Here is a 13909-nt window from a genome sequence, read left to right on the forward strand (position 1 = left end):
TTTACCTTTTCATTTTTTTTTCCAAGAAAAGACAAAGCCTAAAAAAAGACTGCGATGTACTTGCTGTGTAAAATGCAAAAGCTTTTGAAAGTTAGTACTTGAAAGTTAGTTGTTGATGAGAGCTGCTGTATCCTTAACTTTAATTGCAGGCATACGTGCTCACACCTGTAGAATAATGTTTAAAGCTTGTGTTTAAATGCATAAGTGAGTTAAAGTTTTAAGTCTAATGAGAAGTGAGATCATTGCAGCTTCAGGGGAGGCCTTGGGTCCTTCCTCCTAGTGTTCTTATTGCTGAATGCAGATCCAGACATATTGAGCATGAAATGCGACCAGCCATGACCTTGGGCACTCTGGAAGAAGAGGGAATCCACCTGGATCCATTTATCATTGTGAGCTGTATTGTAAATACTAAACTTTAAAGTGAGAGAATGTTGGAGAATGCTACTTGGGCAGTTCTCTGCAAGTGACTTTAGCCAGCAAAATCTTGTGTTGTGTCAGTGGTGGAGGGAAATATGAGCTAGGATTCAGTATGTATGTGTAAGTGTAAGATGATGGCATGGTTATATGAAATTCATGTCTGTTTCTGAACTCCCAAATACCACAGGCTGGTTATTGCAAAAACAGGCTCAGAAATTGCCAAGAATGGGCCTGAGGTAAGGCTGGAGAATGTGCGGCAGCACTGTAAGGAAAGGGCCGGAAAGTTCAGGTAAAAATCTGAAGCCTCTCCAGAATTTCCTCACCCAGGGCTTTGTGGAAAAATTCATACGAATCACAGAGGAAATAGGGTAAACAGAGGAGCCAGAAAAGCTGAAATGTAAGTTTAAAAGAAAAACAGCTTTTTCTTTGTTCTTTTCTGAGCTGTTTCTTTTTTTTAAAAAATGTGTAGGTCTGTTTCAGGGATAGATTAAAAAATTCGGAGTTTACTTCTAATTGGGGGTCATCATTTCAGATAACTTCAATGTGGGTAGATAAAAAACAGTTTTCAAAGCAAAAGTGTTTGTATTGGTACAAATCAGTAAAACCCTGAAAGTGGTATCTGGAGATTTAATTTTAACCAAGTAATTGAAAATGGTCATGTGCTACCCTGTATAAATTGTGGAAGAAAAATGATGCCCTTAAATGTCTCAGTCTTCATTTAAATGGTGATCTGTTCATTAGTGCTGGGAAATGAAATGGAAATCCATTTCAATTTTCTAGACAATTTAAATTTTATTGTCCATAAAATTCTACAAAACAGTGAAATGGTGTCCTTTCTTGCAAATTGCTGAGGATTTAATCAGATTTTACTATTTTAATAATTCTCCTCATGATGAAACCTGCTAGTGAATACACTGAGCTAAAGTCATCTCATGTTCATAAAAGTGGCCCAGTGGTGAATCTGGCCTGATACATTTAGAATAGGGGTTGTTTTTGCAGGTGTAATCTGTTTATACATTGTTCCATCTTGATAATCAAATTGGTGTGGTCTAGAGCAAGATTTAGCATTCACCAGAAAACATATGCTTAAAACTTAAAGCATCATCAAGATAGTGCTTCCCATTTAAAGCCCTTCATGACCCCCTAAAGATGTTCTGATAAATATTGGTTCTTTATAGGAAATGTAGTTGTTGGGTTGTTTTTTCCCCTTTAACTAGTTGTGAAAATCAGTACATTTCCTGGCTGTTCTCTTTCCTTGTCAGAGATGAACCTGTGTTATGGGGGATAAAACATGAAGAGGTAACTGGAAAGTGCAATTATTGTGGAATGATCTTTTTCTCTAGTCTTACTGAAACCTTTGAATAATCTTGCTGACATTTCCCCTTGCTTATCCTTGCTCATTGCTCTTGCCATCCCGTATTTTATATTTTGGCTGAAATAAAAATTGATTCAGCAAGAAGCTGTCTGTGGACTCACTGATTAAACCGTAATGACCCTTGAAAGTCTTTCTGGTATTGGAGGTTAAGGCCCTAATTTCAGTTAATGGCTAGGTATTACTGTGTTTGCATTTAGTCATAGTTATCCTGCAAGTTTAAGAACTTACCTGTAATTTGAGGCAGAACATATATCTTCATATCTGTTTTATGATGCAGCTTTGAATGTAAAATGATGTTAAGCTCACTATGCCTAACCAGTTAGTAAAAGTGCAGGGTCTTGCAGAAGTATTCATGCCTTTGGATAATTTCGGTGAGAAGATCCAGATGAACTATTTGATGTGCAAATGCTTTCAATTTATAGAATGAGAACCTACAACCCTGCTTTCCTGGACGTGAGAAAAGCACGTGGCTGGGAATTCAGTCTACTGACTTGACAACTCTCTGTATCAAGGATGCTCTTCTTTAATTCTTTTAGCACCATGTTTGTGTCTTAAAGAACCATAGAATCACTAAGGTTGGAAAATACCCCTGAGATCATCTAGTCCAGCCATCACCCCCCTCACCCCCAAGCCCATTGACCACATCCTTCAGTGTCACATCTCCACAGATCTTGAACACCTCCAGGGATGGTGACTCCACCACTTCCCTGGGCAGCCTGTGCCGCTCCCTTGCAACTCTTTCTGAGAAGAAATTTTTTTAAAATATTCAATCTGAACCTTCCCTGGTGTGACTCAAGGCCATTCAATAACTCTCATCTTCTTATGTTGGCTTTCCTTTATAGCACAACAATAGCATAGAACTAGACTCTTTGTCCTTGATTCTGCAATCAGGAGCACATCCAGACCCAGACTAGTTCCAGCTTCCAGTGCATCTAGTTACTGTAGTAATCCACTTTTTTACACAGCATATTGGCTGCAGTGGAGTCTGAGGCTGGTAGATTCCTCTCTGGATGACTGTTAGCACCTTTTGTTCCACATGCAATGCTAAACTGTGGCTGTTGAAACAAATGACCAATCAGGTGAATCAGGATTCTTGTAATTTTACTTATTTGGATGCTTCTTAACTTGACAAAATCCAGACCTTGCAGCATTAATTCATGGGACTGTGTTCATTTGGTCAAGAGCTGCTGTACACGGCTAGGAGTTTGGGCCCTGGCCCTGGAGGTGATGTCTACCCTTCTTTTGTACAGACTGCTGAGGGTTTTTTGTCTTTGTAAGTGGGATCTGGAATCCAAGATGGAGCCTTTCACAGCTTAGTGCAAACTAGTGTTAGCCCTTCTCTGTGAGATGAGAGGAGCTGTTGGAGAGATCTCGCATGGCTGATGCTGAAGGTTGTTTTCTTGGCTTCTATTCACTTTTGGCTCTTATTGCTGCTCTGATTGGTTTGGGTCTGTGTTTTCCCATGTTGTTTATCTCAGCTGAAAGCAAAAGCAAAACTATTTACAGATTCGTGCTGCCCATGATGCTCAGGCTTGTGAAATTCTTCTGAGCTGGAACACCTGTGATTGCAGCTACCAGCTGTGAGGTACTGCCAGATCAAATAAAAATCAAGAAACTTCACTTCTGAGGCATCCTTAGGGATGCTGGAATTCTTCAGTTCTTGGTGTTTTACCAATGCTACTTTTCTTCCATGTTAAGCCCTAAACTGGCAAAAATTGGTCTCAAGTCTCTGAGGTAAGGGGAAGTTATATGCCTGCCTGTTGATCTCTGCTGCTACAGTAGCAATCTGCTTTTATTTCATATTGTTAGGAAGGTGGGTGAGGAATGAAACAGTGGGACTTATTCATGGTGTTTGCTCCACAGCTGCTCGTATCTCTTCCCTTCATACCCTTGCACACTGTGGATAGCCTATTTTAAGGTGCACAGATATCTCTACTTCTTTAGTCTTGCTAGTTGCTGGTAGAGCAGCTGGTTCCTTGTTTATATCTCTGATTCTCATTCTGTTGCAGTTCTTGGGTTTTCTTTTTTTTTTTTTTTGCTTATTTGTTTTTGCGAAGAAAGCTGTGTCCCTGATGCTCTACTGTTTAGCCATTTCTAGTGGCCTGTCTTACTGGAGGGGGGAGAAGTTTCCACTGTTGCTGGAGCCCAGTGTTTCTTCTGTGTTCTATCTGTCATGAACAGTGTGATTTCAGCAAATGTGATGATGAGCATGAGAAGATTTGCAGTAGAATTTGATTAAGAGTTTAATATAATTTGCCTGTGGCCACTCATCCTTTCATCCTTTCATCTTTTCATCATAGAAGTCAATCGGTTCTGTGACATATCTCGATGCTTATATCCTACGTGGCCTTTTCAGACTTACTGCTTTGCTTTTTATTGTTGAGTTTCTTTTTGGGCTTGCTGAGTTGATAGCAGCGTGCTCATTCTTTGATCTTTGACATCACTAGTGCCTTGCTTTTGCTTGTGTGATACCTAAGCTGAGGTGCAATTTGCAAGCTGGTGTAGTGAAGGAGGAGGGATGTGGAGTGGGGCTTCATTTCTGTCTAGAATAGTAGAGAGCCGTGGGAAGTGCAAGTACTAACAGCTTTTGAACAGCATGGGGGAGAGTTCCACTGGGGATTTACTTTCACTTCAAATAATGTCTCTTTCTCAGGTTGTGAAATTCAGGAATTGAAGTATTGCTAAGATAGTAACAATCGTAATTTGTTCTATACCTTGTGGAAAATGCTACATATTGAGAATGTTCATAAGCTGCATAATCTTAATTGACCTCTTAGATAATTGTTTTTTACTTTTTTACTGGCTGTATGAAATGGCATATCTGTTCATTTTTTAAAATAAAAAAAAGCAGGTAAAAGATTACAAATAAGAATAATGGTTTTAATATGCATAGCTTCCTAAGAAGAAACAAATTAACCAGCTCTGCATCTTTCTCGATAAAAAAGGTGCAACCTACTTAAACCCCCTAATACTCTAGAAGTTTATATAGCTACTAGGTAAGTAAATTGTGTTTTAGCTGCTGCGACTGCAAGTTGCAAGGCTACAAGTAATAATTTGACTAAGTTACTACTGTAAATGATGCCTTTAGAAGATACCTGTTCAGTTTGGTATTTGCTTGCTGACTGTAATTAACAGTTCAGTGTTTTTGTTTTAACTGCATACTCTCTACTCTTAAGTAGTGATAATTACCACTAATCAAGACCTCTAATCTCAAGCAATTATAAGTTCTTACATTGTTCTAGTTGCACGTTTAAAAACAATGTGTTTTCTCATATAATTATGTTATAATCCTTAATGTTGTTAATTTCTGCTTTTCTTTTTATCTGATCAATGTTAATTTTGTGTGACCTCACAGTGTGTTAGTTATCTGAAAAATGCCTTTGGGACATGCATTTTGTTGTGGTTAATTTACTGTTATTTTTTATTTACTGTTTCATCTTCAGTGAGAAGTGATCAAGCACAAGTTTCCAAAGCGGTGCTTTCTCCCAGCTCATGTAAGAACTCGTACACTGGGAACCGACTGGTGAAAGAAAGTGTAATTAATTATACATTTAACTCATCTATTTGTAAATTCAGCTGCTTGCTTTTTGACTTGTATTTAGGTTATCACAGGGTACTCCTTAAGAATGTAAGAGAGAGATTTTGTTTACTTTTAGTTTAACTTAAAAAAAAAAAAAAAAAAAAATTAAATGGAGGCAGGCTTTCTGGATCAGCTTTCCAGAAGGTGCAGATGAAGGGAGTTCAGTTTTAGAAGGAGCAGTGCACGTTAGGGCAGGATGTAAGAGGCAATTCACTGGGTGGTGTTGGTCTCACTTGTTGCTGTATAGTTCTTATGCACACATTTTGTATGCAGGGGCTTTGGATGAGTGCATTTTGAACAAATCATCAGTCTGATGATTCATCTCGAGAACCGCATGCAGCACTTCTGTAATTGGGATAATTTCAAACTTCTCATTCTAACAGATAGAAATTCTTCCTCTTACAATTCTAAAATCAGATCCCAGATCTTTTATCTGTGCTGAGACCTACAGTGACTTGTATTTATTTCTCTATTCTTATGTGTTACATCATAAAAAGTAGCAGATTATTTGGTGGCCTTTCCAACCTGTGTCTGACCTTCATGATTCACTTATGCGAGTAATTGGCTATTGAAATTACTACTCTTTTATCTTTGACGTTATTTAAACCCTAGTTTAAATGGGGTGAGACAGTCTGCATTGTAAATGGGTAGCCACGTTGCTGGGGACAACGTTTTTCTTTATCTCTTGTCAGAGAAGTATATTTATGCCTTGGTGGTGACAGAAAACCTCTTTCCTTTCTGAGTGATCTTGACATTCGTGGAGGTGTTTGCTCTGCTTGATGTGGTGCAGCTTTGTAGGCAGTGTTAGAACAGGCTGTTTCTTGTTCTGCAGAAGAGGTGCTCTCCTTGGTCATTGTTTAGGTATGGCCACTACAGACTTGTTCCTAGACACAGAGCCTCCTTCCAGCTGATGTAGCCAAGAAAGAGCTTGAGATCACTTTTTTGTGGCCTCACTGCATGGGATGTGCTTGTGGCCTTGCTTGAATCAAATCCATGTCTCAAGGACATTCCCTTCTCCTTCCCATGTTCTTTCTCTTTCTTCCTTTTGTCCCTTGTGCCTAAGATGACTAAGGAATTGATAGTTTCTACAGAGTTTGCAAGGCAACACTGTAAACTTCAGCCAATGGCTCCAGGGACCTTTGGATGTTGCACGTGAAACTGTATGACTTGCATTGTTACTGTTACAGGGCTGTGGGCTCATGTCACAGGATTCAGTCTGTTGTGAGAACAAAGATCTTAAGATTCTGCTCAGTCCTAAATTCCCTGACTTTCTTCTTCTGGTAGTGTTTGATTCTCAGGTCTTTCTGAGGCAGCAGTGAACTGCAATGGCTTTATTTCATTATTCCTTTGAAAAAAGGAAAAGGGACATAGCTAACTATTCCTATGCAGAAGAGGTCAATGTTTAATATGCTAATGTACCTATCCAATTTTAGGCTGCAAAAATCCTTGACTTTAATGTGTCTTTAATAGTTATAAAGTGGTTAGCTAATGATAAATTATGGATTGTGAGTTTGGAGATATATTTTTTTTTTAATAAAAAATTAATGTAGACAGGAATAATTTTTCTTGCTAATATAATTGGTCATACTGGAGCATAGTAGCTGCAATTTGCAGTGGAAATTGTTCTAGGATTGCTCACCTCATAATAATTGAAATGAAGAATCAAATTTCTTTTCTTTACCCTTAACATAAATGGACGGTAATGGGATAGATGGGGACCATTTTACCTTTGTTGGTACAAAGCTATAAATCCCAAGATACTGAATCTGTAGGTCTTGCCATTTGCCAGAGCATGAGAGACAGTTGTATGCTCACAGATATTGTCCAGAAATCCACAGGTAAGAATTTGCTTGTGACCTTGTGCCTTATTTGTCATCACTTTTCAGCATTGTATTGGCTGCTGAAGGAATGATGTTTGTGGGTGACCTGCCCTGCTGCAGTGTTCAGGCAGTGGGACTGTAGAGTGTTTTTTTTTGTGGGGATCCTGGTAAAGGTCCACATCAATAAGGAATGCAGCAGCAACATTTCAGGGGTCATATTTGCATCTGCATCACAGAGAGCTGAACAGGACATATTAAGGGAAAAATAATGCTATTTAGTTGCAAAGTGTTCGCAGATTAAGCTGTATATATAGTCAATCCTTCTCCTTTTTTTTTCTTTTTTCCTCAAGCATTTCTTCATTGTTCAGGACTCATTGCATCAGACTTCCAGAGAAATAATCTACAAATTTCTAGTCACTGTATCTCTAGCTGTATTTACAGTGTATCACTATATTGATCTCTCTACTTTTTTAAAAATAGAGTCTGCACATTTTTGTATTTGTGTCAAAGGAAATTGGCATCTTTTTTGTTGTTTGATGGAAGAAGACACTTGAAATGCAGTAAGTGATAAGCCCTGCTTACCATCTGTTTGGTAAGGCTTCATTTGAGATTCAAAGGAAAGATCTCATGTGAGATTTAGTGAACGCTTTAAATGGTCTCCCTTGCTCTTCTGCAGAAAACAGCTCAGGAGTCTGCCAAAGGAGTGAGTTTTTAAGAGAAAGGTAATCTAACTGAAGTGCAGGTCCAGGCATTAAGATTTTCTAATTGCCCTACAACTCTTTTGAATTCAGTTTTCAGGACATATGTGATGAAAAGGGATCACACCATGGAAACCTAGAGACCAACTTTTATGTTCTTTTTTTTTTTTTTTTTTTGGAGGCTTGAGTTTCTTTTGATAGGCTTATGTAGGGAAGCTTAGATTTGAGTTTTTAAGTGTACTTATTTATGAGGTTTGGTTTGAGTAGCCTCCTGTATGGAAAGAAAAGTTCTAATGTAGGTCTGAAGCTCAAATTCCATGCCTTGATTTGGGCCTTGCACTTTGAGAAGATGCTTTCTTTAGAGCAACTGTGTACCGGTTCTCTTGGACAAGGTTTAATATTGCAGTGCTAACCAACTTAATTGGGCTGGGGTAGAACTGCCTTTTTAACCTTTCCAGGCTGTTCAGATCGTTTTAGGTCAAATGTAACCAAATCTATAAATTCCTAGCTATTGGCTGAGAGAATATAAGTTATTTCCTTAAGTAACATCAGTAGTAGTTTGAGTGACCAACTATGTTTGAACTGAATAGTAGTTTGAGTTTCGACTATGCATGGTGGTTAGATGTTGGCTTCCTATTTTAAGTAATGCTCTATGTTTTCTTACCTTGGTTATACAGCATTTGTTACCCTAACATATAGTGTCATGTAAGGTAATTGTTATCTTCAGTACAAAAACTATACACGTTTGGTGCCTTGTAACAAAGCTTTACTTTGAAAAGGAATTCAAAGTACTAAAAGCGCTAGGACCAGGATTTCTTGGTATTAATCCTTTAGGAAATAAGTAAAATCATAGAAAAAATGAGTGTTACATCAAGTACCGTCCTTAAAGTATTCATGCAACCATTGAAATCTCTGGATATTTAAACACTTAAATAAGAGTTAGATATCCTGAATACCACTTTATGTATTTGTTTCAAGCAGTGTAAGTTATGTGGCACCTGCCCAGCAGGTTGGATGGATGATAGTAGACTGATGCAATTGGTCCTGAAAGAGTAGTGCTGGAATTGTCTGACGTAAAGTTGAGCTGCCTGCCTCGTTCTTCTTTTTAACAGTTGTTCTTATTTGTGTCATTTCTGATAGCAAAAATCCTTTATCTGTGTCTATGAAAACAGCTATGATAGGCTGGAGCCTGGAATTCCCATGCATCTGTTAACCTGTCTGGTATTTCTGAAGCGTTATGGAGCCTCATTCATATTTGATTCAGAGTTTGCTCAGTGATACAGTTAATACTTTCTAGTGCTTCCTGATCAATCTAATGGATTGAGAGAGTAAAGAGGTAGGTAGATGACTGTCAAAGCCAGGTCAGTGCCCCCAGGCTCAAGCTCCTGCTCATCTGTACCTGGGATAGTTGGAGAAGAGGAGAGCTGGTCTCTGCAAGAACTTGTGGAAACTGAAGAAATCATACAATGTCAGGAAAGAATTCTGTGGAGGAGCAGCTGTTTAAAAGCCTTGAGCTAGTCTAAATTTAAATTGCATCTCTCAATTATCGGGGAAGAGACTGTAAGCTTCTCTTACACATTATTCAAGGTTTTTTTGTTTGTCATAAAATCCTAAAGCATCTTAGTTGGCTTAAGGATATCTGAATACAATGCTGACCTGAATAAATAGCTGTGCTCTCAAAGAAATAAATATATTTGTTTGTATAAAGAAGATGTGGGAGGAAATAACAGCAAAAATTGGGATTTAGGTAAAGCAAAAAGATATCTTTTAGAAATATGACTTTTCTGTTATTTACTTTTCTTTTTTTCTTGGAGTGGAACATTTTTGATACTGACAATTCAGTGCCTGCTTGAGGGGACAGAAAACAATAAAGAGGAGAAGGTACTCAACAAGCCAGAGCACTTACCACCACCATTTGCTATCTAACAGCTCCTCTCCTTTTGCACTCAGCCTCTCACCTACTGGTCACCAACCAGATTCCTGACATAGGAAAGCTCTCTATGAGGTCTCCTGTCCTTCTCTTTTATTCAGTCCTGGTTTTGCTTAAAGAGCCTCTGCAAGCTATGACCACCAAGATTGCCACCAACCTGCTGTCCTGTCTTGGTCTTTGGAAGACAGATTTACCCAAATTCCATGTACTTTCATTTGCTTGGAATACTACTTGATATATTGCCTTTTGTTCTATCACATGCTTTTTATTAACGACTTGTTGATCCTCCAGCTGGCTTTGTAACTGTGCCTGATGCAATCAGAAGAGCAATGTGGCCAGCTACAGTTGAGGGCATTAGCTTTTGCCTCAGGCCTTGCTGTTCTGCCTGAAGAATATAAAACATAATGCAAGTTTTTATGTATTATTAAAGTTACATCTATAAATCACTGACCCATGGTAGCTGTTTATTACATATTCCATCTTCTGCTTTGATACATTGTTGTTGTCACACTGAGGTGGGTAATGATGACTCGGCTTACTACTGTGGTAATGCACTTAGAGCTTGGAAATCTGTCACTGATGGCATTTCAACACAGGCACTATAAACCAGAGATGAAATTTTAAAGTATTTGCTGTCAAGCTATTTGTCTTAAATTTTTTTATCTTCTATTGTGGTTCCGTAAGGGTTTCGATGCTACTGAATTGTTTGATAGACAAAGAGAAATAGTTGTGGTTCGGGAGGTCTGTGCTGCAGGACTCCCCATCACCAGAGAACAGGTGGTGGTTCTTGTTTTGCAGTGCTAAGCCATCCTGACCTATAAAATGCTTGTGCTCATCAGGTCTTCCTAACAAAACGCCAGGATAGCATGCATTTTGATGGACTTGGCTTTTCTTTTCTTACAGCACAATGGAACACAGGTCAAAAACTACAATGTTTTATTATACCTATTGTTTTTTTTCTCTCTTTTTTTTCCTTTTTACAGCCCTTCTATATGCAACCATTTTTGGTAATGTGACAACCATATTTCAGCAAATGTATGCTAATACGAACAGATATCATGAAATGCTGAACAGTGTCCGAGACTTTCTAAAGCTCTACCAGGTCCCTAAAGGACTGAGTGAACGTGTGATGGATTACATTGTCTCCACCTGGTCAATGTCCAGAGGAATAGATACTGAAAAGGTGAGTAAACTTAAACTTCAGGGAAACAATTCACATCCTGGAAGCATTGCATTGGGATAAACAGGAGGTACTTCCATAGTAAAGACAACATTCTTTAAATAGTACCAAGTAGCAGTTTCCCTTTATTTTAAGCTCTTAAATGCAGCGTTTCAGCTATTCTGTCATATTGACTTATGTTAGTGGCAGAAGTCTGTGTATATTGCTGGCTGTGGAGAATAAAGTATTAGAAAAAAACAATGAAAGAGCTTGGGTTTCAGTAAGTAAAGAAAATAAAATTCTAATACAACTTCAGAATTTCAACTGAGATTAGTATGCGTTTTTTTCTTTTGAGATATTTGCAGGTGTGTGAGCCTGCGAAGTATGATTTGTTTTGCCTTGGTAGAATTTAAATGTAATATTGGAGATGCAGTGATGACAACAATTTCATTAATAATAATAATGTGTTGTTTAAAAGCTGCTTTGCATGAGGTGAACACTATCACGCTCATTAATTGAATTTACAAGTGAAATTTCCATTGTGTGTGTTAGCATGACAAATGGTCCTTCTCTTGTACAAACTACTTTCTGCTCTTGTATTAGTTGTAAACTTTTATGGAGATTGATGCTGTTTTACTTCTGCTTTGTGGTTTGTGGGGTGGTTCATTCAGGAAATCATATGAGAGTTCCAGTCACCAACCTTCTGGTTGGCTGCTTAGTCTTGTATTGAGGACTGTAGATGCTGGAATTAGAGCAAAGTCATTTCTGTCTCGGTGTTAAATTAATGTTGTGGACAGATGTGGCCTCCACTCTGCTGTCTGGAGGCCGATGGTTTCAGAGGTTTGTTTGCTTTCCTCAGTGTTCTTCAGCATATCTACTATTTAGATCTCAGACTGATTCTGGGAGCATTCCCCATAATAATTAGCTTTAAGAAGGAAAGGATGTTTTAGTGCTGCACAGTGCTGATTAGAAGATGCTCTGTTTTCTCATGAAATATCTTTGTCTGAGGTTATAAGTACTGAGGCAGACGCACTTAGGGAAGATAGATAGCATAAAGAATGCTGGTGCTTTCTTTCACCCCCTAATACAAACTCCAGTCATTGTTTTAATGTAGCAGCAAGAAAAAATTGCTATGTAATTTTTAGCTTATCTTCAAAGTCCATTTTCCTCTGGTAAAAAGAGAAATGCTTTTAGAAAGCCTTAGGAGACAGCTGGATAACCAAACCTAGCAACTCACTGCAGCCTTTGACATTTATCTTAATAAACAGAAAAAAAACTCTGCAATTATCAGAGCATCAAAGAGCATAATATGGTGTTGATCTCAATAACTGGTGTGCTCATAGCTGAGCTGCCACTGATGACATGTAAAACCAAGAAATCAACTTTCATCTGCATTGCAAAGCTAACACGATCTAAGACTGAGTAATGGCTTGCCAATCCATAAAATCTGAGCTTCGTTGATTTTGATGCCTCTGTATGACTTCTATCGTGTCATGCAATGAATAAAACATGTTTTGCTCCTGAGGCAGAACAGTGATAGTTGTGCTGCTGTGTAATGCAACACAGTTTTCTACGTATGAAGCAGATAGTTAAAGATAATTTTAAGACAGAACCAACCTTCTCACTATTTTGTAGGCCACATATTTGTCAATTCAGTGTTAATTACAGGCATGCTAGGGAGTGAATAATCGCCTAAAAACCAAAGTCTTGAAGTCTAGAAAAATGCTATTATAACAAAATTTAACCAAGAGCTGCTGAGATCTAAAATTAAGCTGTGATGATCTGTTTTATACCTCCCATATAAATGAAGATCTTCTGCTGTTCATCTGTAGCTTTCAAATATGTTTAATCCCTATTTATTTTTATGAAGTACGGAGACATCTTAAATGGAGAATGGAAAATTAGCTAACTTCCTCTTAAAATGGGAAACTGAGAATTTTTTGGATAAGAGCCTCGCTTTAAATATTCTCTTGTATATTCAGGTTTTCTCATTGCTATTTCTATTACAGCAGCCTTTTGTGTATGTGATGTTCAAGTAACTGTGAAGTGTATGTGTGTGCGAAATTTCAACAAGCATCTGAAAACACAGAATGTTTTTATTGTCAGAGGAAATGAGATAATTGCAGAGGCAGTTATGGCTGTTGTCTGCTCCACATTAAGTACTGATCTTTCTGCCCAAACTCATTCTGGTGGGTCTAGAAGTCTGAGAACTGGCAGGTTTGGGGGCTGCTCACTGTGGGACAGGTGAAAGAAGTCCTCCACAAGTGTCCTACAAATAAGCATTATGGAAATATATCTCTTTCCAAAGTGATATCTGTAATAGCAAGTCTGCTTGGAGGTCGGCCAAAGGTAATTTTAACAACAGTAGAGCCATTTGCCCTTGGAGTATCCTGGTACCACTTCCTTGCAGAGAGTTCAGAGCTTAGCTCTTTGCTTGGAGATTTTGCATAGAGCCACAAAGAGGGGGTGGAGGCATATAGCCATCATGTTTTCTGTGTTACCTCTATGTTTTCCAGGAGGGTTTCCAGGCAAAAAAAGGTGTGGGATTAACACTGAAGCTTACCAAGAATGCTTCTTAATTGGAGGAGATAGGTATTAACAAGAAGAAAAACAGACTCGTACTACTCAGAATGTTTTTCTCAAAGAATGTGCTTGAAATGTACTTCCTCACGGTCTTTATCTTCTGAGGATTTTGTCATCCTCGTTCATGTTATGTGTTTCCAGAGATTTTGCCAGGAACTCTTAATCTGTACATGGAGTAGTAATTCTGCATTCTTTCCACTCAGCTGCCTGTATTACATTAAAAAGGTTCAGAAATAGTCCTGACTAGTACTGCAGTGCTAGACATCGATTTATGTACTTTGGAGGACACATCATTAATAGCCGTGAGGAATGTTGCATTTGGAAGATCAAATTGCACAACACATACC

At 38.3% G+C, this 13909-nt stretch overlaps 1 protein-coding gene across 4 annotated transcripts in view; it reads left to right on the forward strand.

Moving 5' to 3' along the window:
• KCNH1 (potassium voltage-gated channel subfamily H member 1) overlaps window positions 1–13909 on the forward strand; it is a 242283-nt gene that overhangs the window by 136001 nt on the left and 92373 nt on the right. For all 4 annotated transcript variants that reach the window (XM_090135085.1, XM_090135084.1, XM_090135086.1 and 1 more), the window contains one exon: window positions 10804–11003. In XM_090135085.1, coding sequence (XP_089991211.1) covers window positions 10804–11003 — 200 coding nt within the window. The remainder of the gene's footprint in view (window positions 1–10803; window positions 11004–13909) is intronic.

This window comes from Phasianus colchicus, chromosome 2 (assembly GCF_987193195.1).
Source record: "Phasianus colchicus chromosome 2, bPhaCol1.hap1.1, whole genome shotgun sequence".
Classification (NCBI taxonomy): Eukaryota; Metazoa; Chordata; class Aves; order Galliformes; family Phasianidae; genus Phasianus; species Phasianus colchicus.